Source organism: Eptatretus burgeri, chromosome 9 (assembly GCF_056783735.1).
Source record: "Eptatretus burgeri isolate ZD-2024b chromosome 9, Ebu_testis_v1, whole genome shotgun sequence".
Lineage (NCBI taxonomy): Eukaryota > Metazoa > Chordata > Myxini > Myxiniformes > Myxinidae > Eptatretus > Eptatretus burgeri.
In genome coordinates this window covers 18,449,583-18,476,930 of record NC_140969.1, presented here as the reverse complement: position 1 = coordinate 18,476,930, position 27,348 = coordinate 18,449,583, and the positions used below count along the sequence as shown (strand labels likewise).

General features: G+C 44.1%; 1 protein-coding gene across 3 annotated transcripts in view; it reads left to right on the top strand.

The window, feature by feature from the left end:
* LOC147019645 (lysine-specific demethylase 9-like) overlaps window positions 1-27,348 on the top strand; it is a 116,082-nt gene that overhangs the window by 63,731 nt on the left and 25,003 nt on the right. For all 3 annotated transcript variants that reach the window (XM_085894226.1, XM_085894228.1, XM_085894227.1), the window contains one exon: window positions 21,745-22,418. In XM_085894226.1, coding sequence (XP_085750352.1) covers window positions 21,745-22,418 — 674 coding nt within the window. The remainder of the gene's footprint in view (window positions 1-21,744; window positions 22,419-27,348) is intronic.

Sequence of the window (27,348 nt, the reverse complement as noted above, 5' to 3'; positions counted from 1 at the left end):
GTTTCACAGGCCGGGTGATTCATCAACGTGCATGCCCTCCCTCGGATGGATGCTAAACGGGCGTCCCGTCTGCTACCGTTAGCTTGTGGACGTTAACGATCCCACGGTGTCCTTCACAAAGAGTCGGAGGCAAGCCATCGCTGACATCATGAACAAATTTCAAATTCCTGCCATAACCAGCAGCGTGCATGCCCTCAAATAATAATGCTACAGCCTCAACCACAGCCTTGTGCTGCGTATCTGTCCAAAGACTTACTTTGCCATGTCTGATGTTTTGAGTTTCTCTTCAAAGTAATTTTAGAAGGGACCCGGTGAAATGGTAATCAGTTAATCGTGAATGTGATCCTTGTTGTGCCTTGCAGTCGGGATGAAAGTTTTGGTTCATTAATATTATGACGATGTTGATGTCAATGTGGACTTTGCCTTCAGAGGATGAAACTGTTGATGTCTGATTTGTGTGTCGACTTCAAAAACTGAGATTTCAACTGTCGGCGTGCTGCATGAGTGCGACTGGGAGAACGATATTTTTGACTGATATGCAATTTTGTTAACCGCCAGACGAACTGATGCCGTGAAGTCCTGTTGCACGTGATAAAGCTACAAACAGTTGTCCATGGGAAAGCGCAGGCTTCCCCCCCCCCCCCCCCCCACGTGATGGCCAACTCTGTAGTGTTTGTCCTTGGGCTTAATTTATTGTCCTGATGAAGTTGAGGACTGGTGACGTTGTAGCCGAAATGGAATGGTCGTAATTTTTGGGAACACCTTGGAGATGATGTAACTACGTAACAGATGATTAGTCGAAAATAAACTTGCCAAGAAGACGCTCACCTGGGCCTGTAACAATAATGTGCTATGAATTGCTTGCCAAAACAAAGTCCAACCAAGTTGTCGTCATGCCCTCCTTATGGGTAGCTTATCGTCACGCGCTTGCAGCCTTAAAGTCATATGTGTCACTGTCGGTGACCAGCTTTGCATGAAACGCTGAGGGTGACACTTTCAGAAGTTACTTACCACGTTCTTTAGGACTTTATTTGCTGTCGGTTTGCCCACCGACTCGGGATGCCCATGACTCGGGATGCCCATGACACTGAATTTGTTAAGGAAGCGACTTCTGATTTTGATGTGAACAATGAACGGAAATCACAGTTATTGAAATTTGAGTCATAGTTATTTGATGCAATAAAGTATATGCGTGCACCTGCCGCCTTTGGCACTCTGTGTGCACACATTGCTGGTCATAGTATGTGAATAGCTGCTTTTGGCTTTCTTTCCATTGCTGCGTCATGAGCGTTTGTCGAACAATGTTCTTTAAACCTCGAATGGCACTCAGTAGAGCACATAACTAGGCTTCATCGATGTCGATGTCGATATACCGGTGGGGTCATACCGGTATTTACCAGTATATCGATATTACTAAAGGAAAAAAAAAATTTTTTTTTAATGCAGGTTCCAAAAATACGCAATAGTCCATTACGTATTTAAATATGACGGGCATATCATTGACACGGTAATTACCTCCACCACCAAAGATGGAGGAGGTTGTTTTAACCCCTTTCTGTCTGGCTGTTTGTCTGTTTGTGTGCAGGATATCTCGAAAAGTCGCGGATGGATTCGGATGAAATTTGGTGGACAGGTTAGGTGTGTGACAAGGAAGAATTATTTCGATTTTGGTGAAGATCCGGATCCGGATCTGATTAATAGAATTTTTTAAAGTGATTCTTCATCATTGAGAGATAGGACCAAAAATGATATACTGTATAGCACAATACTCAAAAAGTTATGGACGTGTTCGGATGAAACATGGTGGATACGTTAGGTGTGTGACAAAGAATCAATTCAATTTTGGCGAAGATCCGAATCCAGATCTGGATACGAGAATTATTTAATTTATAAAATGATTCTTCACCATTGAGAGATGGGCCCAAAAACGATATAGCATGTTATTTCAAAAATGTATTGGGCCTGATATGTTCTTGTGGATGAGGCATTACGTGACGGAGGTATGCGCTCTACCAAGTGCCCTTCTAGTTTTTCAGAGTACCCACACGGGGCTTTTTTCTCTCCCCATGATGAGAACGCTTACTTTACTCCCAACTTCTGTATTAATTATTTTGTTTTAAAGCGAGATCTGTTAATAATCGACACAGGTCAAGAATCGAGATCCATCGCTATCGCCGTACCGGCATGACTATCACGGAACGCTGTACCGGTTTCGCTTTCATACCGGTGTCGCTGTCGCAGATCACTGACTCAGCACTGGATTTATAAAGCACATCCGATTCATATAAAACTAGAAGTGCACTCGGTAGAGCGCATACCTCCGCCATGTAATGCCTGATCCACAAGAACATATCAGGCCCATTACATTTTTGAAATATCATGCTTTTCAGTACTATATAGTTTTTGGCCTGATCTCGAAATGGTGAAGAATCACTTTATAAATAATCAGATCTGGATTGAGATCTTCACCAAAATTTAATCTTCTTCCTTGTATATCGGTATATCGATATGAAAAATAATATTGATATAACCGGTGTATCGATATATCGCCGGACCCTAGCACATACCTCTTCCAGGCTAAACAGTTCACATTGTCTATCCCACTGACAGACTGGATCTGGATCCGTACCTGAACCAAAATCTAATCAGCTGCTTCTTGTCACCAAACCGATTCATCCACCTAATTTTGTCAAAACTCATCCACAACTTTTTAAAATATCGTCCGAATCCGTCCACAACTTTTTGAGATATCATGCGCTATATATCATTTTTGGCCCCATCTCTCAATGGTGAAGAATCACGTTTAAAATTTAAAATTTAAAATTCTTGTACCTGGAACTTGATTCGGATCTTCAACAAAATCTAATCGATTCGTTCTTGTCACACACCTAACCTGTCCACCAAATTTTGTCCGAATCCATCCACAACTTTTTGAGATATCCTGCTCACAGACACAGACAGGGGTGAAAACATAACTTCTGTCCACCTTCGGTGATGGAGGTAATCATGGATAACGTGAACGAAGAAAATCCAATTTTGTTGAACTGATGCAAAACGAGGCCTTAATGCGTGCACGCTTGTTTATCCGGAGGTGTGTTGTGATTGATTGCACTTGCTCTCCTGTTTCGATGCTATGATATGATATGTGAATGGATCCACTTCATTCATTGTGAAACCTGTATTTTATATTTACCTGTATATATGGCTTCCCAGCTTTGGGTATTCAAAATCTGTTTAAACTATGTTGAACATTTTGTCATGCAAATTCACCCTAAAATATGTGGTTGCCACAATGCAACTGACTTTGTAAACCAAACTATAATTTTGATTAAAAATAGTATGGTTCAACAAAATGTGTAACTGTAGGAGCAGATGATAGTGTGTAGGCTGGCAGGATAGCCTCGACCCGAGAGGTATGTGAGCTGTCTGACCTCGGCAAAAAAGTCGCCTCTGAACCGTGTAGTCACCGTGTGAAGTAGTATCCGACTTCTAGTGACATTCACGATCAGATTTCTCCAAACATCCCTATCCTGCCCTGCTTTCCGAAGCTCTGGCAGAGACGGCTTCTTGCATGCAGCCTTTACCCCATCCATCGAGCACAAACGATGTTTGCCTCTTCCTATTCTTACCTCAACCATGCCCAGCATGGTTGACTCTTCCAGACTTGTGTGTTTTTTGCACGCATGATGTGTGCAAAGTATGACAGTTTCTGTTTTAGCATCAGTGCTTCGAATGTATGTGGTGGTCTAAGCTGTCTTGCCTGGGTTAAAATCTTGACCCAGCTATAAACTGTCTTTGTGGTGTTTCACAAGCATGTGAGCATCAATGTGTCCCATCCATTGGATGGATATTAACCTGGGTGTCCTCAAGGAATGTATGTGTATATATATATATATATATATATATATATATATATATATATATATATATATATATATATATATATATATATATATATATATATATATATATATATATATACTGTATGTTGTTGGAGGCCTGGTTCCGGTGGTGAGAACGACTACTAGGTGTGAAAAGTTACGTCGTCTCCCACCAGACTCCCGGAATTGTAGGCTGTCGCTCATGGATAATTCCGTGAGGTGGTGGGTTGCTTAACCGACCGTGGACACCAATACCTCCACCGCGTAGCATAGGGTCTTTTTGTCGAGAACCAATTTACGTAATTAACCACGCGGGAACCACGTCCTCGGTACGCCTTGCCCGAACCGGATCACTCTATCAACCACCTTTCCGGATTGGATGCAGCCAAGCGGAACTACCAAGGACGTACCGGCTAGAATGAACAGATTATCGGGGATAAAGACCCGGCTAAAAACTTAGATCGGAACCATGCTGGACTGATTGGAGGAAAAGACAAAAACGAATTGGGAACATTTCTACAATAATTTATTTACAATAAAGTGAGGAAAGTTATGTGGTACAGGTAACAGGTTTATTGGGGTGTTATGCAGTGGAAGATGAGAGAAATGTAGTGCGACAATTTTACAGCAAAATTATAAAGCAGACACAGAGCAGACTTGTCGCGAGAATAATACAGGCAAGATTTACAAGGTTCGAATAACTTATACAGTTTCTACTTAAAGACGGCGCCACACACTCAGACAAAATATACCCAGTTGAATGACAAAGGACTTTTTCAGCCAGGGAGGGAGGGAGTTGAGGTCACAGTTCTTGGTACCTGAGTTCTGGGTGAAAGGAATGCTCCGTGGTGTGGCACCTGACAATGGTCGTGCGGCTCGTCCACAGCCACCCGCGTGGAGACCGTGTTGGCGAAGGAGCCCGGGTCGAGTAGAGCGGAGTCCGAAGCGGGGATCAGGGTTTCCAGCTTACTCCCAAGACGACTCACTTTCCAGCTCACCAGACGACTCACTTTCCTGCTCACTCGCTCTCCCTCTCAGCACTCAACCAACGAACCCTCCAACTCTCTCAGCCTCTCAACCAATGACTGTCTCAGCACACTTCATAATTTATAGATCACCCTCAGTGGGGAGGGGCCTTGGTGAAGCCGACGTCACTGTTCACCCTGATTGGACGGGGTTTCCATGGGGCCGCCCTTTCTGGGTGGGTTTCGGCCATACCGGAAAGCCCGCCCACTCCACACGTGTGGACTCACCAAAAAGGAACTACTGCGAGAGGACTTTTGCCTCGGACAGCGAGTCGCCGGTTTGGTGAGTAGGCGAACAAGCATTTGTTCAGCCCACGTGAGAGGAAGGTACTGTGGTTCATAATGGAGGGATAGAGAGATTTAGTAATCTAACTAAATCTTTTTAGTTAGATAAATAAATCTCTATATCCCTTCCATTGGATGTTTTTAAACATCACAACGCACCCCTTTGATATCCCACGAAACACAAGGAGGGGTTCTATCGACATATACTTAACGGAATAACTGACTTCGGGACAACTGTATGTTTGTATGCATACGGTTCCAAGAACCGTAACAAAATATATATATATACAGGGTGGCCTGAAAGTCACTTTACCCCTTCCCAGTGAAGCATTGTTCTTGAACTCTTTTAATATACAGGTTTTATTGTACAGTACTTACAATAATTAATTTGTCATTGTATCTGTATGTGCTCCATCATTCTTCTGAGTCAGTGTTTCCGCATACCATATCGGGTGAGGGGGTGAGGGCAGAGGGGAAGAGACTGAGGGAAGTGCGAGAAATATATCAGGGGTAAAGTAACTTTCGGGCTACTATATATATATATATATATATATATATATATATATATATATATATATATATATATATATATATATATATATATATGTATTTTTTTGAATAAATGTATGCCCCCCTTGCTTGCTCATCTTGCTGTGTCATCTGTATGTTTTCAAGTATTTGAGGGATGAAGAGGAAAACGACATTATTGTGACATTTAAATGTGGAAATGGAAGTGTGCAGGCCAGGCTCATACATTCATTCATTCATTCATTCATTCATTTATTTAACTCCCCCCTCCCCCCAACACTTAATTATTTTCCTGTTTTGTTTTTTTCAAGACCAGTGTGAAACCTCCCTTGTGTGTCTATTGTTTGTACAAATAACACTGCCATACAAATGTCTGATGTTTGCTACAAACTGACACTTTCACACCGTTTTACTATTTATAGAAGTAGTGCACTGTGGTGAAAATGCCCATTATTACACCAGCAATAGGTGTTAATTCTGAAAAGGTCATTTTGCTCTTTATTCCAGAAGCTATGTCTCATGTAGGAGATTGCTTGACTAATTGGTAGTTTATTGCATCAACTTTGTCTTTGCTGCCATGTGAGAGGCCTGTCTTTGCTTGCACACTCGGTGTACAAAGGTTTGAATGAGGTGTGTGCGTTGACATTTGACTGCTTTGTGTTTATTAAAAATAAATCTCTTCTTCTGATTTGCTCTGGTGCTTAAATGTGGGTTCCTGCTGTTTTGATTTGTTGCGGCTTGGAATCCATTTATCAGCCGTTCAGGCTGAGCTCTAACAAGCAGTTCCAGCAATCAGTTAACAAAAGTTCTTTGAACATGAAGATCTCTTCATATTCAAAGCAATTTTTTTTGAAGCTTGTGTAATTATCCCTCTGCTTTTTGAAGGAAAATAAATATAAACGTGGGGATTTTATAATCCTCTGTGCCTCTGTCTGTCTCCGTCTACGTTAACTCGTAAACGGTTGTGCAGGAATTGACCAAACTTGGTTATGATCACCGCCTGGTAAGAAGGTGCAAGAGCAGTATAGTTATTGGTCCCACCAACTGGGGTGCGGTCAAAAGTTCGAATACCAAAAAATGGAAATTACAAGCACATTTTGAAACTTTTTTGGATGAAACTTTTTATATGCAATCAATATTGGGGGACGCATGATTTGACCTCCGGTTCATACCCCGGGGGGTGGGGACTTGGGGTCACAGGGGTCAAAATGAAAAATTTGTTTGAGCTCAAAATTTGATATTGGCTCAAAAGAGCAGAGGGAGAAAGATTAGAAAGGAAGCGGTAAAAGAACGAGAGACCACCGACCGATCTGCGATGGCATCATGCTTGACCCATAGACTCATCTTCATTGTGAGCGATTCCAATAATCTTGAAGGCCTTTGTTTCCACGGCGTCGTGCTGAGCAAGGTGTGGGCCAGGGGAGCCAGCCGAGAGGGGAGAGAAGTACTCCACCAAGCTGCGGATATAGGCGAAGTAGGTGGATAGGAGTTCAGGTGTGCCGTGGAAGAATTTTGTACAACGGAGGATTCCCAGTTGGCGGCTGGCTTTGATGGCCAACTTTGAAATATGGTTTCCCCAAGAAAGATCATGGCTGAAAGTGAGACCCAGGAATTTTATTGCCTGAACTTCCTCAATAGGATTGGTCATAAAATAGATAGGAGGGTTTGCCAGACGGTCTTTTTGAAGAGAGATGGTGAGCATGTGAGAAATTAAACAGTAAAGAAAAGTAATAAACAAGAAGGGCACTCAGCGGAGCGCATACCTCCGCCACGCAATGCCTGATCTACGAGAACATATCGGGCCCATGACATTTTTTAAATATCATGTTGTACAGTACTATATCGTTATTGGCCCTATCAATGGTGAAGAATCACTTCAAAAATTAAATAACCCTTGTATCCAGATCCGGATCTGGATCTTCACCAAAATCTAATCAGTTTGTGCTTGTCACTCACCTAACGTCTCCACAAGATTTCATCTGAATCCGTTCACAACTATTTGAGATGTTGTGCTAGAAATTGTTTTTGGTCCGATCTCTAATTGGTGAAGAATCACTTTTAAAATTCTCGGAGTCAGGTCTGGATCCGTATCTTCACCCAAATCTAATCTATGAATCCTAGTCACACACCTAACCTGTCCACAAAATTTCATCTGAATCCGTTCACAACTTTTTGATATATCTTGTACACAAACAGACAAACAGACAGAAAAGGGGTGAAAACATCACCTCCTTCACCGTCAGTGGTGCAGGTAAAAAAGGAAAATTTGTTACATAACAAATAGGGGCAGGATGTCCTAGAAGTATGCACATTCATCTCTCGGCTGTCGAGGTTGGGTTTGAATCCGACACAAATATAAATTGTCATCCCGGTCACTCACAGGCAGGGCGATTCATCAATGTGTGCCGTCCCTCGGATGTACGTTAAACTTGCCGTCCCGTCTGCCGGCATTAGTTGGTGGACGTTAAAGATCTCACAATGTCCTTCATGAAGAGTAGGCGAGCTATCGTCGGTACTTTGAACAAATTCTAAATTACTCCCCACATTACCCCTTGAAACAATTTATGACGTTTCAGCTTCATTTACATTAGACTTAAGGAATTTTTTTTCCCCCCACTAATTGCAGTTTTAACTATTCATAACTTTTGTATCAACAAGCTTCAAAGTATTACCTCCCCCCCTCCAATCTACTTTCTCAACAATCCTCTGAAAGAAGTCCTTTCTTTCAAGCTCCTGGGTCTCACTATCTGCCATGACCTTTCCTGGGAAAGCCACATTTCAAACCTCACCTCCAAAGCCAGTCGCCGACTGGGAATCCTCCGTCGTGCAAAGTCCTTCCTCGGCCCACCTGAGCTCCTGACCCCTTACAAAGCTTTCGTCCACAGTCTGATGGAGTCCTGCTCTCCCGTCTGGGTTGGTGCTCCCGCCTCTCACCTTTCTCAGCTTCACGCTGTGGAAACAAAGGCACTTAGGATCATTGGTATCTCCCGCAATGAGGCTGAGTCTTTGGGCCTTTCACTCTCTCACCACAGGCAGGTAGGTGGTCTTTCTGTCTTCTTCCATCTCCTCTCCGGTCTCACCCCCCCAGCTCTGTCTGTGATTTGTCCCTACCATATTTCCGCAAGGCGCTTAAGGTCCGCCAACAACTCCCTTCTGGTAAAACTACCAAAATCACGAATCACTGCTCACCTTCACTCTTTCATTCCTCTTTTTATTCCCACCTTTCGAATAAACTCCCTCACTCTCTTCAATCCCATTCTCCCCTCCAGGCCTTCAAAACAGTTGTTCACCACCACCTCTTATCTTCCCCCATCCAAAACCATGATCTTTTCTACCTCCATTAATCCACCCCAAGCCCACCTCCTTCAAATTCCCTGCTTTCCTTCCTGAAAGTCCCTGTAATGTCCATCTTGTATACCCCATGTTCCCCGTCCCATCCCTCTCCCTTCCACAGATCTCCTAATGTCTCTGTTCCCCACTGTTTTGTCCTTCCCTCTCCCGCCCCTCGTCTTATGCCCCACTTGCTGTGCGTTGTGTGTTCGCTCTCATTCGAGCCTCAACAAGGCATACAAAAAAAAACGATACATGTACTTGTAAACACTGTCCATACTGAGAATATATATATATATATATATATATATATATATATATATATATATATATATATATATATATATATATATATATATATATATATAAAACATATATTGTTATTTATTTATTTGTCTTTCAGTCATATCCTCTGGCCCTTTTTTGTTACTACATGTACATGTCCTGTTTCATTCTGCATATTTCAAAATGACGTTTTACCAGAAAAGTAAAAATTGTTCAGGAGCCTCTGATACAGTGGAAGAACAGTGCTCGTCTGAACTGTGTGTTTTAGAAGTAACCTGAAAGCTGAAGTTGCTTTGTGCATTCATGACTTTTGGAGCTGTTAGCTTTCTGTATCTCATCATGATGATGGAATATCTTCTCTTGATTTTCTGACCATTTCCAATGATATTCTGCAAGTACCGTCACAGAATTGATATTGTATCCCCGCATCAAAAGCAATGAAGTTGGTGTCTGGCTTTCCTTCTTCTTTTTTTTTCTTTCTTGAAGAGCGATGCTCATGGAAGAGCAAGGTTAAATTAACAGTGCGGTAACAGGTCAGCAATTGGCCACAACTGGCGAGGGAGGAGGAGAGAGAAGGAAGGAGGGAGAATGAATGAATGAGGTCGGGTGAAGGAGAGGGTGGGAAAAAAATGGATTGATGGATGGGAGTAAACGCTGAAACCAGCAAGTCAGAAGGTTGGGTTGGGAAGGCTTAAATGGGGGTAATAAAGATCATAGGCATGTTGACACGCCTGGCGTTTTGTTTGTGGTTGTGACAACTTCTTCAAAGAGTTTCCTTCACTGATTTATTTTGTGCTGCTATCACATGAAGCACTTCCCTGTTGGAAATGTCTGCAGCTTCTGTGAAGCTTTGTCCATCGACAGTTTTATTATTATTGTTATTATTTTCAAGATTTTACTCTATTCCAAGCATGCTGTTTTTGAATAGAGTAAAAGCTTTGTCTGTTTGATAGCTCCTCCATTGCTGTCGACAGGCCCCTTCTCCTTTGTCTTTCAGCAGTAGTTTGCGGCATTTTGTGCTCTATCAATGAAATGAAGAAGGAATTCATATGTCAAGGAATAACACGTACAACGCAACATCACAGTGAGGTCTCGATATACATGTGTTCATTATCTGCGGATCCAGAGTTACGTGGTGAACATACTTCCACCAATATTTGATCTGTGCAGGTAAACATTCACAGAGTTATGGATTTCATGCCGATCTGCAGTTCACGAGTGTTTGATGTACGCGGTTTCCGCGTACGTGGCCAATTTCTGTGACACAATCGCTGCACATATCGAGACCTTACTGTCTTGCTATAATGAACCGCTTTCTCATGTAGCTGCCACTGTATTCAGAAGTTAATCTGAAGCCTCATTTATAAAGATTAGATGTGGAATTCGTGTTTATGTTGGACGTAACAAACTTAAAAAAAACATTCCATCTTTTCAAAATGGTTAAGAGATGACTACGAGAAAAATAACGATGTTGTTGGTAACTAACATGACGATGCAAGACGAATGCAGCTTTCGCTGTCAAAAATGTAGCTTTTTTTTTTAATGAAAAGAGCTCTTACTGAGGTATAAAAGCACTATTAACTAGAACGGGCACTCATAGAGCGCATACCTTCGCCGCCACTACTTTTTTTGTTCTTGGTATGAGTGTGGGGAACTGGTTTCATATGAATGGTCTTATGACACAAACCACATATCTATAATGTCATGACCCCCCCCCCGACTTTCGGGGGCTACGGACGAAACAACAATCAACTCACGTCGTTTTGGCGAGTCTTCACTCGCAAGCTCGGTGAATACAACGTTTCAACAAGAGAAGGTAATCTCGTTTGATGCTGGTTTCATGCAAATCGAATAAGAATTGACTGAATTATGCCGAAAAACGCATATTTTTCAAGGGCGTGACCCCCCCCCCCCGACATTTTACCCCAACCGGTGACATGTGTTATGAGGTCATTGTGTCACAAGATTGGGCATTAAATTCTGAACATTTTGGTGCTGGGTTCATGTAAAACGGACACGAATTGACCGCGTTATGACAAAAACCGCATATTTTTCAAGGTAGTGACCCCCCTGACCTTTGACCCCTAACCGGGAACAAGAGTATGGGCGTCATTGTGTCATATTGCATATCACAAGATGAGGCGTTGAATTCTGAACATTTTGGCGTTGGTTGCATGCAAGTTGAATAAAAATTGACCGTGTTATCGTAAAAAGACGATTTTGACCTTTTCGTGACCTTGACCTTGACCTTTGACCCGAACGATCCCAAAATCTAATCAAATGCTTCCTGGCTAATAACCAATCATCCCACCAAATTTCATGCAATTCGGTTTTATACTTTTTGAGTTATACGAATCACAAGATTACAAATAAATAAATAAATAAATAAATACACGCCGACCAAAACATAACCTTTTGCAGAATGCGAAGGTAATTAAACCGTAAACCGTAAGGATTGTTCCAGAATTGGCAGCAAGCTCTCTCAAAACCATGTGTTATATTTCAAATGAACTACCCAAGAATGGACTGAGATTTTGAAGAAGAAAATGACTGGTATTGGTCGATTTGGAAATGTTTCACGAAACTTTGACTTGTGTACAACAGTTCGAGCGATTTGTTTTGATTAAATCTGAGGAGCAATTTCATTTTTGTGTGTCTGTCTCTATTTGTACGCAGTTACCCAACTTCATTGTTTGTTTGTTTTTTCCACGTGCTTGTAATGTGGTGGTTTTCCTGATTTTTGTGACTCCTCTCTTTCTTCTCCATGCCTGGTTGCCTGTATTCTAGCGGAGAAACATGAATTTTGTGAATTCCACATCAAAAATACTTGTGTTGTCTTTTTTTTGTTTTTGTTCTAGTTGCAAGTTAAATTTGTCGACTTTCTTTAAAATGAATGTTCCACAGCACAATCTATTCAACTTGAGTGTGTTCTGTAGTATACTTTTGTAAAGCTTCACCCATAACTTTACAACTGCTTTGAACACAGTGGGACAAAGGAAATCCTTTATTAAAACATTTAAAATTAGAACGGGCACTCATAGAGCGCATACCTTCGCCGCCACTACTTTTTTTGTTCTTGGTATGAGTGTGGGGAACTGGTTTCATATGAATGGTCTTATGACACAAACCACATATCTATAATGTCATGACCCCCCCCCCCCGACTTTCGGGAGCTACGGACTAAACAACAATCAACTCACGTCGTTTTGGCGAGTCTTCACTCGCAAGCTCGGTGAATACAACGTTTCAACAAGAGAAAGTAATCTCGTTTGATGCTGGTTTCATGCAAATCGAATAAGAATTGACTGAGTTATGCCGAAAACCGCATATTTTTCAAGGGCGTGACCCCCCCCCCCCGACATTTTACCCCAACCGGTGACATGTGTTATGACATCATTGTGTCACAAGATTGGGCATTAAATTCTGAACATTTTGGTGCTGGGTTCATGTAAAGCGGACAAGAATTGACCGCGTTATGACAAAAACCGCATATTTTTCAAGGTCGTGACCCCCCTGAACTTTGACCCCTAACCGGTAACAAGAGTATGGGCGTCATTGTGTCATATTGCATATCACAAGATGAGGCGTTGAATTCTGAACATTTTGGCGTTATTTGCACGCAAATTGAATATGAATTGACCGTGTTATCGTAGAAAGACGATTTTGACCTTTTCGTGACCTTGACCTTGACCTTTGACCCGAACGATCCCAAAATCTAATCGAATGCTTCCTGGCTAATAACCAATCATCCCACCAAATTTCATGCAATTCGGTTTTATACTTTTTGAGTTATACGAATCACAAGATTACAAATAAATAAATAAATAAATAAATAAATACACGCCGACCAAAACATAACCTTTCGCAGAATGCGAAGGTAAAAAAAAATCATTTCTCAAACAGCTTTCAACCTTTGAGAGTGCTGTCAGTAGTAAAATGATATTGTGGATACATTTTTTTTTTGGTCCTTATCAGAATATATTTTTCTTCCCAATGTTGGGTTAGACTGGTTATTCATCTGGTTCACACCAGCCATTCCTTCTTGATTAGTGAAATAAAAATTCACATATAGTTGAAGTTGACCATAAAATAGAGCGCCCTTTGACATAAGGCAGGATTATGCATTGGGACAAGCTTTAGCCCAAAGTCTCATGTTAAAGAAGATTAAGAATTTTTCAAGTTGCAGCCATAATAAACCATCAAACAAGAAATAGAGGTTTGTTTTTAATTGATCCATCCATCCATCCATTCACGATTGGGACCATACTCTGTGCAGAGCATTGGTGCTGTTAAGCAGTCTCCTTGGCTCTTGGGCACAATCTTGAACGAGTGGCCACTCCAACACAGTTTACCAGCAAGCTGACACTCATTTTGCCAACCTCGGAAGAATGACAGGCAGAGTCAACCCCACTTGGTATTAATTCAACAGCCGAGGTGGATTTGAATTTAGGATCCGAGGATCCAAAGCCCACCACCCCTAACCATTAAGTTAACACCAGGCATGTGATCAACCAGTGGTGGCTTTTTATCCTCAAGGGATGATGCAATGAGTGAAATCTCCAGTTTGATTTATGAACTTGTCATTATTATCCCCATGCTTTTTGAAAGAAAGAAGGAAAAAAAACTTGGCTATATTGTAATTACAATTATACACGTAATATAATACACGATTATAATCGGCACTGTCTGTCCGTCAGTGTGGCGGACAATCTCCTCCTAAACGGTTGTGCAGAAATTCACAAAACTTTCTCCTGCCCCCCCCCTGACGAGAGCAAGGCCAGCTCGTCCGACGCTGATCCAGGGACAGTTGCGTCCACACCACGGTCCAGCCTGACCACCAGAAGTAGCTACGTTTTGTGTATGTGTGTGTGTGTGTGTGTGTGTGTGTGTGCGTGCGTGTGTGTGTGTGTGTGTGTGTGTGTGTGTGTGTGTGTGTGTGTGTGTGTGTGTGTGTGTGTGTGTGTGTGTGTACTTTGCGCCTTAGAGGGATTGAGAACTGTATATTCATTGGAATTGTCTGTGTTTTCCCCACGCCCGATCCCACACCATCCCATCGAATCGCCCCGGATCCCTTTTCTTGCCGAGTCTTGTTATTTCTGGTTAATAATAAAAACGAATAAACATCATCAACTCAGTGAAAAGTGACTCGTGCCACCTTCCTCGTCCCGTTTGCGGTAGAGCGATTAGAACCGCCATGTTTGGGTTATAAATAAATAAACCGCCTCCATCTTTTCGGCTCATTCTACGTTGGCGGGACTGTTCCAGTCCCGTGGACGTCACATTATTTAATGTATGAATTTACATTGGAAAAACTACTGTTATTAGATTAGAAAAACTACTCGGTCGATCTTTCACGTGCTTCATCTTCGAAAGGGACCGCTCCCTGCTGCAGTTAGTAACCATGAGAACTCGGTACATATGCAGCGCTATGTTGGTGTTTGGAAACGTGTCCTGTAGTTCCTTATCGATTATGAGCTTGTAGAAGAATCGCTCATTGCTCAGATTGTTTAGCTGCTCGTCCTTGAAAGCTTCAGCAAGGAAACCAAAATGCAAGAGAGGAGGAGGAGATTGGGACCATACTCTGTGCAGAGCGTTGCTGTTGCCTAAGCGGTCTCCTTGGCTATTGGGGCACAATCCTGGACGGGTCGCCACACCGACACAGTATACCAGCATGCTGGCACTAATTTTGCCGACCTCGGAAGGATGACAGGCCGAGTCAGCCCCACGTGGTATTAAGCGGGATTTGAACTCAGGACCCGAGGATCCAAAGCCCACCAATCTAACCATTAAGCCAACACCAGGCATAAAATGCAAGAGCTCGTTGCCAAGGGTATCCTTTAAGTCATTCCCGTACATGTCGATTCGATTATCGGCAGAGGCTTGAATGTCTGGTTCGCTCATTTCGACTAGATGAATGAAAGTACCGAATTTCTGACGAACATCATCGTATGCAGCAACTCGCTATTGGGACCATACTCTGCTTTAAACACAGTGGGAAAAAGAAAATCCTTCATTAAAACATTTTAAAAATCATTTCTCAAACAGCTTTCAACCTTTGAGAGTGTGGTCGGTAGTAAAATGATATTGTGGATACATTTTTTTTTTGGTCCTTATCAGAATATATTTTTCTTCCCAATGTTGGGTTAGACTGGTTATTCATCTGGTTCACACTAGCCATTCCTTCTTGATTAGTGAAATAAAAATTCACATATAGTTGAAGTTGGCCATAAAATAGAGCGCCCATTTACATAAGGCAGGATTATGCATTGGGACAAACTTTAGCCCAAAGGTCTCATGTTAAAGAAGATTAAGAATTTTTCAAGTTGTAGCCATAATAAACCATCAAACAATAAATGGAGGTTTGTTTTTAATTGATCCATCCAATTTAAAGCTTCATCCAATGATCCATCCAATTTAAAGTAATTGATTCAAGCATGCAGCAACTGGCTGCTTAAGAGTGACTATAAACTGATCAATAACCGGGTTAAAGCTGTCATTGTAGAACATGTGAGGTCGTGTGAGATCAGCCTGTGGCTGCTGTGTGCCCACGTCTTCCAGCTGTACGAGGCACACATTTCGACGACGATGTTTGACTTACTGAAAATCATGAGCACCTGATTTTTTTTTTTTTAACCTCACCAGATTCTACCTCTGCACCAAAGCTGTCACGTTTCGACGCAATAAGTTCCCTCAGAGACCTCGACATAGCAACTGCTGCATTCAAGTCGAGCTTTGGGTCCCGCAACGTACGGCTGGTCGCATTTTAAACCCTCAAGAATACCGATCCAGAAGGCGGTGTAGAATCCGAATTCCAATGTGCACGTTTGTTTCGTACAGTCCAGCCGCCTCCACCCGAACGACACTTTTCTGTTCTTGGTTTTCAGCTATGGATTGCAGTGCAGCTTTGAACTGAGGATAACCGCTCGACAGCTTTGGCAGGGTCCGTGTGATGCGACCAACGTGTGTCACTGAGGAACTTGAACACTGTTTGCCTGCATCAGAAGGCCGATCTAAGCAATAATGATCGCGTAGCATGCTGGGATGTGTATGCTGACATTTTCCTACTAGCCAGATAAAAGTTTGACAAAATTCCTGATTTCATGAAACTCCTCCCATTTTAAAAAAAATTGGACAGCACGTGCTTGGTACAGCCCTGGTTACAGCCCTGGTTACAGGTTATACAGCCCTGGTTATAATCACCACAATGCATGGGTCATATCATTTTTGGCCCCACCCCCTGAGTGCAGGGCCAAAAGGACAAATACCCTCAAAAATGCAATTACCAGCACATGTTCAAGCATTTTTTTAATGACACTTTGTACACACAATCAACATGGGGGACGTGTGAAATATGTCAAGATTTTTATATTTTACCCTGGGTCATGCCCCAGGGAGTGGGGATTTAAGATCACAGGGGTAAAAGGGGAAACAGGAAAAAAAATTTGAACTAATTTCTGGTGGATGTTCGGTCATTCCTGGTGGAACATTTTGCCGTCTTTAGCTCTGCCACCGAAGGTGGGTGGAGCTTACTTTTTTTTTCCCCATCTGTGCATTTGTTTGTTTGTTTGTGAACAGGATTTCTCAACAAGTTGTGGATGGATTCGGCCGAAACTTGGTGGAGAGCCTGGGTGTGTGACGAGGACAAAATGATTCGATTTTGGTGAAGATCCGGATCCGAATCCGAGAATTTTTTAAGTGATTTTTTTTTTCTCCGTTGAAAGATGGGGCAAAAAAAAAAACGACATGTCGCAGGATATCTCAAAAAAGATGTGGACGGATTTGGACGAAACTTGGTGGATGAGTTGCATAGGTGACAAGAACAAGCCGATTCGATTTTAGTTCAGGTCTGAATCCAGATCCAGCCGATCAGTGCGATATAAAACGTAAACTAATCAGTTTGGTTGAGGTATGCGCTCTTCCGAGTGCTCTTCTTGTTCAACTTTGCTTTGGAAGTGTGGGGATTAGCGATGGTGCACCATCAACTTGGCTCTCATCTTTATTTGAACTGGCTTTCCTAAAACAATAATGATAACAATAAGGTTTCCATTTACCTTGAGGAACCATTGTGTGCTGTTGAGAACATCAGTGGGCTCAGTTTTATTTCTGTTTCTCATAGTGTATCCAGGATACTTTTTTGTTCTTTTCTCCCTATCCTGTCTAAGAATGGGTAGAAGGTGGCAGCAGGATGTAGACTTGATGCCAGTATGAGGTCATTTTAAAGTGTGCTTACAAAAGGCTGTAGCGTTACTTCGGCAGCTCGATGCTGGTGAATCTGGCTGTTCTGGCAGCAGGATACGATGATCACATTAAAACAGCATTTTCTTGTTTTTCAGCCAAAGAGAAGCATTAAATTTCATCAACTAATGGAAGCAGGTCTTGTTAGACAGTGCCAGGCATTAAATGCATTTGTTGAGCCTGGCATTCATGCATCACATGATGACCCTGACGTGCCGTTGTGATTTGGCAGCTTGTCGTGAATGGCTTCTCCCCTCTGTAATATTTGCTGAGTGCCATTGGCTTTGTGACAAAATGAAGCAGACTATGGCATCAACAAGAAACAATCAAATTCGATATGATTGATATAAATAAAACGACGAAAGGGCTGCTCAGTTGGAAAAATGAAACAATTCTGAGCAATGTGGTGCTGATTCTCTCTACCCAAGCTTTCGGCTTCAATTTGTGCGCTGCCCACTCTCCAATCTTTTGTGTTGAAAAACTTACCCAGCATCAATGGTTGGCCGTTTTGAGCGACGGTTGATTAGGATTCAAAGCTGCTTTCTCCCAGCATGCTGCAGCTGCAGATGCCTCTGCACAAATTTGGCCGTCGTGCTCCCAGTCTGCACGCATGACCATCATGGAGAAGGTTGTTCTTGCTGGTATCCCTGTTCCTCATCAAGAGAAAAGACCTGGCGGAACTGGAGTATCCAGCAGCATCCACCCGACGCTCCCAGAGGTCTAGTGTTGAAGAGATGTCCGTGTTGGACTGGGGAAGGGCAGTAAGTCATGTGTGTGGTGGTTTGTGAGGAGGATATGCGCAGGGGGACATGTTGGGTTTAGCATAGGTTGAAGCCTGTGTTGATATCGCGTACGGGAAATGCTGATGTCCACACCGGATTCTGGCCAGATGGACTCTCATTTCAAGATTAAGTATTGCTTCAGAAGGGTGGATTTTTAAGGGGAGGGTGGTTGAGGATATTGCTTTGGGGCCGATGTTCTACAGACTGCGATAGCTACTTGTGAATGTGACGGCACACTGAGATGTTTTGTCGGGGAGACAGTATAATATGTTCAAAGGATACGAAAGCAATTGTACTTTGTGTATGTTGTTGGGGTGAAAGATGGGTCATCATCGAGTGATGTGGATGAGAGGGATATTGAGCTGCAGAAGTGATGAATCGAATGCCTTTCATGTTTAGATGGATTACATTTGGGAGTCCTGTACTTTTGGTTCAGTATGCAAGTGGGTTATGGTTGGAGACAAAGGGTAAGGGTAAGGCCCAAAACATCAGTTTTTTTTTTCCCATTTATTTATTTTGGATTAACCACCATTCAAGGTAACTACCTGCGCAACCGAAGGTGGGTGGAGGTTGTGTTTTTACTCCCTCTGTCTGACTGTGAACAGGATATTTCAAAAAGTTATGGATGGATTCGGACAAAATTTTGTGGACAGGTTGGTTGCGTGACAAGGACGAATTGATTCGATTTTGGTTTCCACATAATTTATATAATTTTTTCCATATATATATATTTTTAAGCGATTCTTCATGATTGAGAGAAAGAGCCAAAAATGATGTATAGCAGTATATCTCCAAAAGTTTACGGACGGATTCAGACTAAACTTGGTGGATGAGTTGGGAAGGTGACAAGAACGAGCCGATGGAATTTTGGAGGTCTGGATCCGGCCCATCAGTGCGATACAAAACGTAAACTGTTCAGCCTGGCCGAGGTATGCGCTCGACTGATTCTCCGTTATAGTTTTTGCCTGTTTGTCGATCTTGTGCTGCCTGTTGCTATCCTGAAACGTCTTTTTGCGTTTCTTGAAGTTTTTGTATTTTATGGTCTGAAGGAGTGACAGCTTAGTTATGGCTGGTGTAACTAAACTGATGGTAGTCTGGATGAACTGTCTGTTGGTTGTTCGAAGTGATTATTTGTCTTGTCCAAAGGTTGTATTCTTGAGTGCTTTGAGTGTGCTGATTTTTGTGGTTAACCTTGGCACCGAGTTGGTCTGTATGTTGTGTAAAAGTCATACGGGTGTCCAAGGTGCTGCCCAGTAATGTTTGGCCTGGCAAGAGGGAGTTGTTGACCGCTGAGTGATGGTTGGATGTACATTGGATTAATGTCTGCGAATGGTGACAGAACATTTGGGTGGGGATGCCGTCATGCGGTGAAGTGTGAACCAGTTTTCAAGATTCTGGAGATATTGCTGAAGTGTGTTGGTAACCTGGACAAAATTGGAATGTTGTGAGGAAATCGTTACATCATCGGCATATGATAGAGGTAGTGATTTGGGTTTAGGGGTGAGGGGTTGGGCCGTTGGGGGTTCATTGAGGAATAGATTGAAGAGATAGTACAGAACCCTGTGGGACGCCGTTAGCTCGTAGTCTGAAGGACGATGACGGCTTGGTAATTGTTTATTTGAGCTCGATGGACAGACAGAGTTGCCAGCCATTTCTTCTCGTTGGTCTGCATGTTGGTGTTGAGGATTTTTTTGGTTTTTTTTCCTCATGAGAATATGGCAAGGTACCACGTCGAAAGCTTTCTGCGTGTCTGTCGCCGTGAGGACAGCTCTCGGTGGGGGTTGTTTTTTGTTGAAGCCATCTCGAATGTCTTGTGTTAATGTGGAGTTGAGTGGTTGCTTGAGTGTGGTGTGTGAAAGCCTTGCTGCGATGGAGCTAGAGGAATAAAAGGGAAGGTTATTTTGGAGTTGCCTTTCCAGGATTTTGCTTGGGGTTTATGACAGAGAAATGGGCCGTTTATGATGCTGCGTTATTGGGACGTTTGTTCAGTTTCAGTGCTGGTATGATGGGGGGTCCCCATCCCCCCCCCCCACATAGAGGGAATTTTATTGTGTGCCCATGAGTCGTTATCCCCATGCTTTTTCAAAAAAATAAAAAATAAATCTGGGGGGATATTTTAATTGGCTCTGTCGATCTGTCTCTGTCCGTCCATCATTATATCTCCTCCTAAACCTAAACAGTTGTGATCATCATATGGCAAGAAGATGCAAGAGGCAGGATCATTTTTGCCCCCCCTTTTTCCTGGGGGGGGGCAGGTTCAAAAGGTGAAATGCTGATAAATGTAATTATGGGCACATTTTAAACGTTTCATATGAAACTTTGTTTATGCAATCAACATTGCTTGAAATATGTAACGATGTTTTTGTATATTACCCCCCCCCCCCCCCGTTCCCCACGGAGTGGGGACTTGGGTGGGGAGGGGGGGATTTAACTCAAAATTTGATATTGGGTCAATCCTGGTGGAACTTTTTGCCATCTTTAAACTTTGCTTTAGGTGGGAAGTGTGGGGAATTGCAATGTGGCATGCCATCGACTTCGCTCTCGTTGTATATTTACCTCTGCCATCTGCGATGGACGGGGGTAATGTTTTCACCTCTGTCTGTCTGTCTGTTTTTGTGCGGGATATCTCAAAAAAGTTGTGGACGGATTCGGACGAAACTTGGTGGACAGGTTGGGTGTGCGACGACGAGCCGATTTAGATTATTGTTCAGGTCTGGATCCAGAGGTTGAGATATTGTCTGTCCCTGTAGGAATTGGAGATTTTGGCATTTTATAATCATATCTGTAACTAATTGAAAGGTGATTGAGCTTCAGTGTCAAGTTTCGATTTCCTTTGCCTTTTGGTGCTTGGTGATCAATGTGTTTCTGAGAATGTGGGTTTGTTACTGATCGAAGTGCAGCGGTTGATGAGGTTGTCCGATCGCTGCTTTTTGTTTGGGATTACTCTGTTCTGATTGATTGCCAATTTGTGTGATGGGTGCAAGGTCGTAACGCCAGTTGTGTACGTTTCATATAGTCCGCCAGAATTTCGACAATTTATTTTGACCATAATCATGAGAAGGGGAAGCAGGTGAAACAGGTTTCGAGCCAGCATCATGAGCTTTGTTCTCAAAAGAGAATGCAAAACAGGCCAAGCCAAAGGATCGGACGATACTGTTGAAAATACAAATTGTTTTGCATATTGGTCAGTTTGGCTTGATGTCGAGAATTTAATTTTGTGAACAAACTATTGCTGCAAGCTGTTTGTTCAACATGGTATACTTGGTCATATTTTGTGAACACACACTTTTTTTTTGAGACATATAATGTCTGTTTCGATTGAAATGAGCCTTGCAGATGCTGATAAGATTGTACAGTGCCATTTGTCCCGTTAACGCTCGTGTGTCTGAACAGGTGATCTATCTGAGAACAAAGGGAGCCCTGTGCCAGCTGAACACCATCACCACCACCACCACAAGAAAACAAAAAAGAAGAAAAAGAAGAAACACCGTGAAGTCGGCGAGGGTGATGCCGAGACCGATCGTCCAAGGCGAAAGCGGCCAAAGCGCTATCATCGAGGTGCGCAGACGGTTGTGTCCGGTACCACGGGCCTGCAACAACTTAGCCCATCGGTTTCCATTAAACCAGAGCCTCTTGATGGCTGTCCTGTCAAGGCAGAGGCTGGCACGCCGTCGTTGCATCCTACGTCGTTTGGTGTCTTTCCACCATTCAGTAAACCAAGGGATCAACATATTCGCTACTCGTGCGAGGCTGGTGACAGCCACAAGCTTATGTACATCGAGGTGCAACCAAATGGTGGTGCAAGCGTGCTTCATGCATACTGGCACGAGCTGGCATCTCTGTCAGCCGCTGCCCTCGAAAGGTTCGCACGGTGTTTTGTGGACATGGCATTCTCAGAGACCAGCGGCTGCTCGCGCTTTTCCATGGCGATCATTCATGGTGCTGCCTCTTACTTGCCTGACTTCATTGACTATTTCGCTTTCAGTTTCCCGGGTACGGCTGTCAAAATGGAGGTGCTGGGCAAAAAGGACATCGAGACGACCTCCATTGAGAATTTCAGCGCTCAGGTGTGTAATATTTCCAGTTTCTGACTTATTTGTATTGCCATACATGCTCTTTGACCCCCTTTTCTAAATTGCCAAGTAGTGGTGTGTAAATTGTTTTGTCATTCACTTGCATGGAAAGTCATGACGTTCAACATTTAAATGTCAACGTCCAACGAGACGGCTCACTTGGTAGCCTTCTAGCCCTTCGGCTGGTTCATGGGTTCATGGTACATCAATGCCTGACTTCAACAAAAACTGCCACTCTAATGTAATGCATGCAGCAATGCCAGCTTCTGGAGCATGCTTTATTTTTGTACTAGCAAATACCACCTGTCGCTTCACTGATGGGAACAGAGATGGGGGAGGGGGGTGGGGAAGAGGGGGAGATAGAGAGGGGTGGGGGAGAGTGAGGAAATAGAGGGGTAAAGAGAGAGGGGAGGGAGGAGCAAAGAGAGAGAGGGGAGGGAGGGGGAAAGAGAGGGAGGGGAGAGAGAGGAGGTAGGGGGAAAGGGAGGAGGGAGGGGAGAGAGGAGGGAGGGGCAGAGATGAGGGGGAAGAGAGGAGGGAGGGGAGAGAGAGGAGCGGAGGGAGGGGAGAGAGAGAGGGGAGAGAGAGGGGAGAGAGAGGGGAGAGAGAGGAAGGAGAGAGAGGGGGGAGAGAGAGAGGGGAGGGAGAGAGAGGAAGGAGAGAGAGAGAGGAGAGAGAGAGGGAGAGAGAGAGAGAGAGAGAGAGAGAGAGAGGAGAGAGAGAGAGAGAGAGAGGAGAGAGAGAGAGAGAGAGAGAGGAGAGAGAGAGGGAGAGAGAGAGGAAGGAGAGAGAGAGAGGAAGGAGAGAGAGAGGAAGGAGAGAGAGAGGAAGGAGAGAGAGAGAGGAAGGAGAGAGAGAGGAAGGAGAGAGAGAGGAAGGAGAGAGAGAGAGGAAGGAGAGAGAGGAAGGAGAGAGAGAGGAAGGAGAGAGAGAGGAAGGAGAGAGAGAGAGAGAGAGGAGAGAGAGAGAGAGAGAGAGAGAGAGAGAGAGAGAGAGAGAGAGAGGAGAGAGAGGAGAGAGAGGAGAGTGAGGAGAGAGAGGAGAGAGAGGAGAGAGAGACAGAGACAGAGACAGAGACAGAGACAGAGACAGAGACAGAGACAGAGACAGAGACAGAGACAGAGACAGAGACAGAGAGAGAGAGAGAGAGAGAGAGAGACGGACGATGCAGCAATAGCTGAGGGGAAGGGAAGGCAGCGATAGCTGAGGGGAAGGGAAGGGAAGGCAGCGATAGCTGAGGGGAAGGGAAGGGAAGGCAGCGATAGCTGAGGGGAAGGGAAGGGAAGGCAGCGATAGCTGAGGGAAGGAAGGGAAGGCAGCGATAGCTGAGGGGAAGGGAAGGGAAGGCAGCGATAGCTGAGGGGAAGGGAAGGGAAGGCAGCGATAGCTGAGGGGAAGGGAAGGGAAGGCAGCGATAGCTGAGGGGAAGGGAAGGGAAGGCAGCGATAGCTGAGGGGAAGGGAAGGGAAGGCAGCGATAGCTGAGGGGAAGGGAAGGGAAGGCAGCGATAGCTGAGGGGAAGGGAAGGGAAGGCAGCGATAGCTGAGGGAAGGAAGGGAAGGCAGCGATAGCTGAGGGAAGGGAAGGGAAGGCAGCGATAGCTGAGGGAAGGGAAGGGAAGGCAGCGATAGCTGAGGGAAGGGGAGGCAAGGCAGGGATATGTGAGGGGAAGGGAAGGGAAGGCAGCGATAGCTGAGGGGAAGGGAAGGGAAGGCAGCGATAGCTGAGGGGAAGGGAAGCGAAGGCAGCGATAGCTGAGGGGAAGGGAAGGGAAGGCAGCGATAGCTTAAGGGAAGGGAAGGCAGCGATAGCTGAAGGGAAGGAAAGATAAGGGAAGGCAGCGATAGCTGAGGGAAGGGAAGGGAAGGCAGCGATAGCTGAAGGGAAGGAAAGATAAGGGAAGGCAGCGATAGCTGAAGGGAACGGAAGGTTAGGCTGCGATAGCTGAGGGGAAGGGAAGGGAAGGCAGCGATAGCTGAGGGGAAGGGATGGGAAGGCAGCGATAGCTGAGGGGAAGGGAAGGAAAGGCAGCGATAGCTTAAGGGAAGGGAAGGCAGCGATAGCTGAAGGGAAGGGAAGGGAAGGCAGCGATAGCTGAGGGGAAGTGAAGGCAGACTTGCGGTGGAGCATCAATCACGATTCATTCTGTCTCATCAAAATGATTCTGCATGGAATAAGAGTGAAGATGGAAACAAAATAATGTCTGTAATCCATTTTCTACCGGTCATACTATAAATACCACCCACAGACAAACACTGCCCAGACATGTCCGGAGATGAACACCGCCCGGACAGTTCCGGAGATAACCATCCAGACAAAACGACCATATATATCAGAGAGAATGTTTTGCTTTGTGAAAAACACACACACGCACACGCACACGCACACGCACACGCACACGCACACGCACACGCACACGCACACGCACACGCACACGCACACGCACACACACGCACACACACACTTTTATTCGTATCAATATTACATAAAACTCAGTCCATGAGGATGCAAAATAGTTTACAGTGTCTTCTGCAAGAGTTGGTCTTTGTAAAAGTACCTTAACCATGTAGACTCTGCCAATATGGTAATTTGAATGATTGGCGTCTTCCCAGGTTTGTTTGTTTTAGTTTTATTTGTTTTCTTGGAATTGTGTTTATAACATTTCTTTTTATCCCCCTCCCCTCGCAATCCCACAACCTTGTTTTGCTCTCCTTTTTTTGTGTGAATATTGTTGGTTACACTATCTAAACTCAGGAAAGTGAGGTGACGAGGTAAAAACAGGGTAGTGGCAGTGGGGCCATAGTTTGATCGAACAAACAGGAAGAGAGAAGAGAGTGCAGGAAAGGAAAAACAGTAATATGTAAGAATAAGGATTGAGTTGAGTTGGGGGTTAATGCCTGGGGTAGAAGGATCACAGGTATGGTCAGGTAATGACACACGAGATAGTGGTGCATCGCTCGCTCGATGCCCTGGATGGAAGAACTTGATGAAACTGGGCACGAGGGCAGTGCAGTAAGCTCTGTGCCCTCAGAAGATAGTTCCTCAAACAGGAGAAAAGAAGAACGCAAGAGTGGAGGTGATGTTTAACTGCCACGTGCAGGTGAACAGAGGAACGTTTGCATCCTGAAAGAGCTGGGTACGGTCTCGAGGGCTGAGAGCAGCAGCAGCAGAGAACATGAGACCAGAGGAGAGGCGGTAAAAACAACGGCCACCAATCTGTTTGCACCGTCTTGCTTTGGCTTCAACTTGGGAGATGCTATTAATTTTGCAAGTTTTAGATTCCACATAATCCTGGAGGGACATCTGTGATGCTGAGTGTCAGCTCATACAGAAGCACAACATTTAGCACTGGGCAAAGGCTTTTTAGGCTGAGAGTAGTTCTAATTTTTTAAAGAATGTCTTGTAGCGATGTATACAGTTTGCTGCTGGTTTTGGAGGCCAGTTTTACAATATGCTCAGCTCGGTAGAAGTCTGCCGGTTGGTACTGGCTGTGAGAAGTTCAAGTCTGAACCTCTTCCCTTGACTGATCATGTAAGTTGGTGGTTTCACCTGATTTGTGGAGGGACAGGATGAGACTAAGATTTGCCAGGGTTAAAAGGCATGTTTAAGTTAACAGATTCGGATCTAATTCCAGATCAGCAGAGAGTGACGCAGAAGCTGTCTGCCTGTCGGTGGAATGGTGGTAATGTACCATGCAATGTGGTCATCCGTAAAATAAGGAGGGGTTCCAGATCATCAGATGTTGTTGATGTACATGAGGAACAAGAAATGGTTGGTGGAAGGGATGCACAAGGGAACAAAAGGAAGAGTTTTTGTTGGTCCGAGGATGTCGGAGGAGTTCAGCGTGAACGTTGGGTTGAGGCAGGGAAGCTCTCTCACCGCCCAATCATATTTATCATTGTGATGGAGCTGGTAAGCAGGAGGGTAAGTATGAAAGGTATTCTGGGGAAAATGTTGCATGCGGACAATTTGGCTGTTGTGATGGAGAGTAAGCGGGAGATGCAAGAGTTGCTGAGGGAGTGGAAAAGGTATTTCGGAAGTGTGGACTGAAGATGAGTAGCTAGATTCTCGAAGAAAGGTGATGTGGGTTGGACAGAAAAGTGGACAAAAAATAATAATGAAGAGGTTGAAACTTCCTCTACCTTCTTGTGTATGCAAGACCGAGTCCAGATGGCAGTGGGTATAAAGGGGTAAGGTAGAAATAGAAAAGGATGGATTAGGTACATGGGATTTGGAGGTAAACGCAGGTGAGACATTCTGCCATGTTTCAAGCAGTCAAATGTGAGGTTGTTTGAGGTCAGTAAGGGAATGGAGGAAGGGAGCAAACACACTGCCACCAGAAACGGACTTGACAAGGCCTCACCAGAACTTTGAAGAAGGGGGGCAGGTTAGGTGTGTTCAACTTTTAGATTAGCAAAACAATATTTTCTGGTTTGCATAAGGATGGATAAGTACACGTACACGAGCCTGTGATTGACCAAAAGTTTCCTCAGGTGAGTTAGTTTGCATGTTTAAAAAAAGAGAACTACTCCACTACAACCACCTTGCCACAGGATTCGGTGTACCGAGAGGATTGCTCAGACAGGCCACAGAGGAGATGGGATAAACTGGTGTGAGAGATGTGGAGAGGATGGATGGATGGGTGGAAGTATTCCGAGGTGGAATTGATATCGGATCATATGTTATGAGACAGAGACAGAGACAGAGACAGATAGACACAGATTGCTGTCGCTGCCATTTGGCTTGCTTGAACTGGCCCATGCCAGATTCTGCAGTATTGAGGTTACTCTAACAATAACCAGAGAGGCATGAGCTTCGACATGAACATTGCTTGATGAGCTCCGAAGAAGGCGAGAGGAGGAACAGGAGAGGTTCGATGGAAAGGTATTCATTATCAAGTGCAGCAGGGAGGACATGCCAGTTG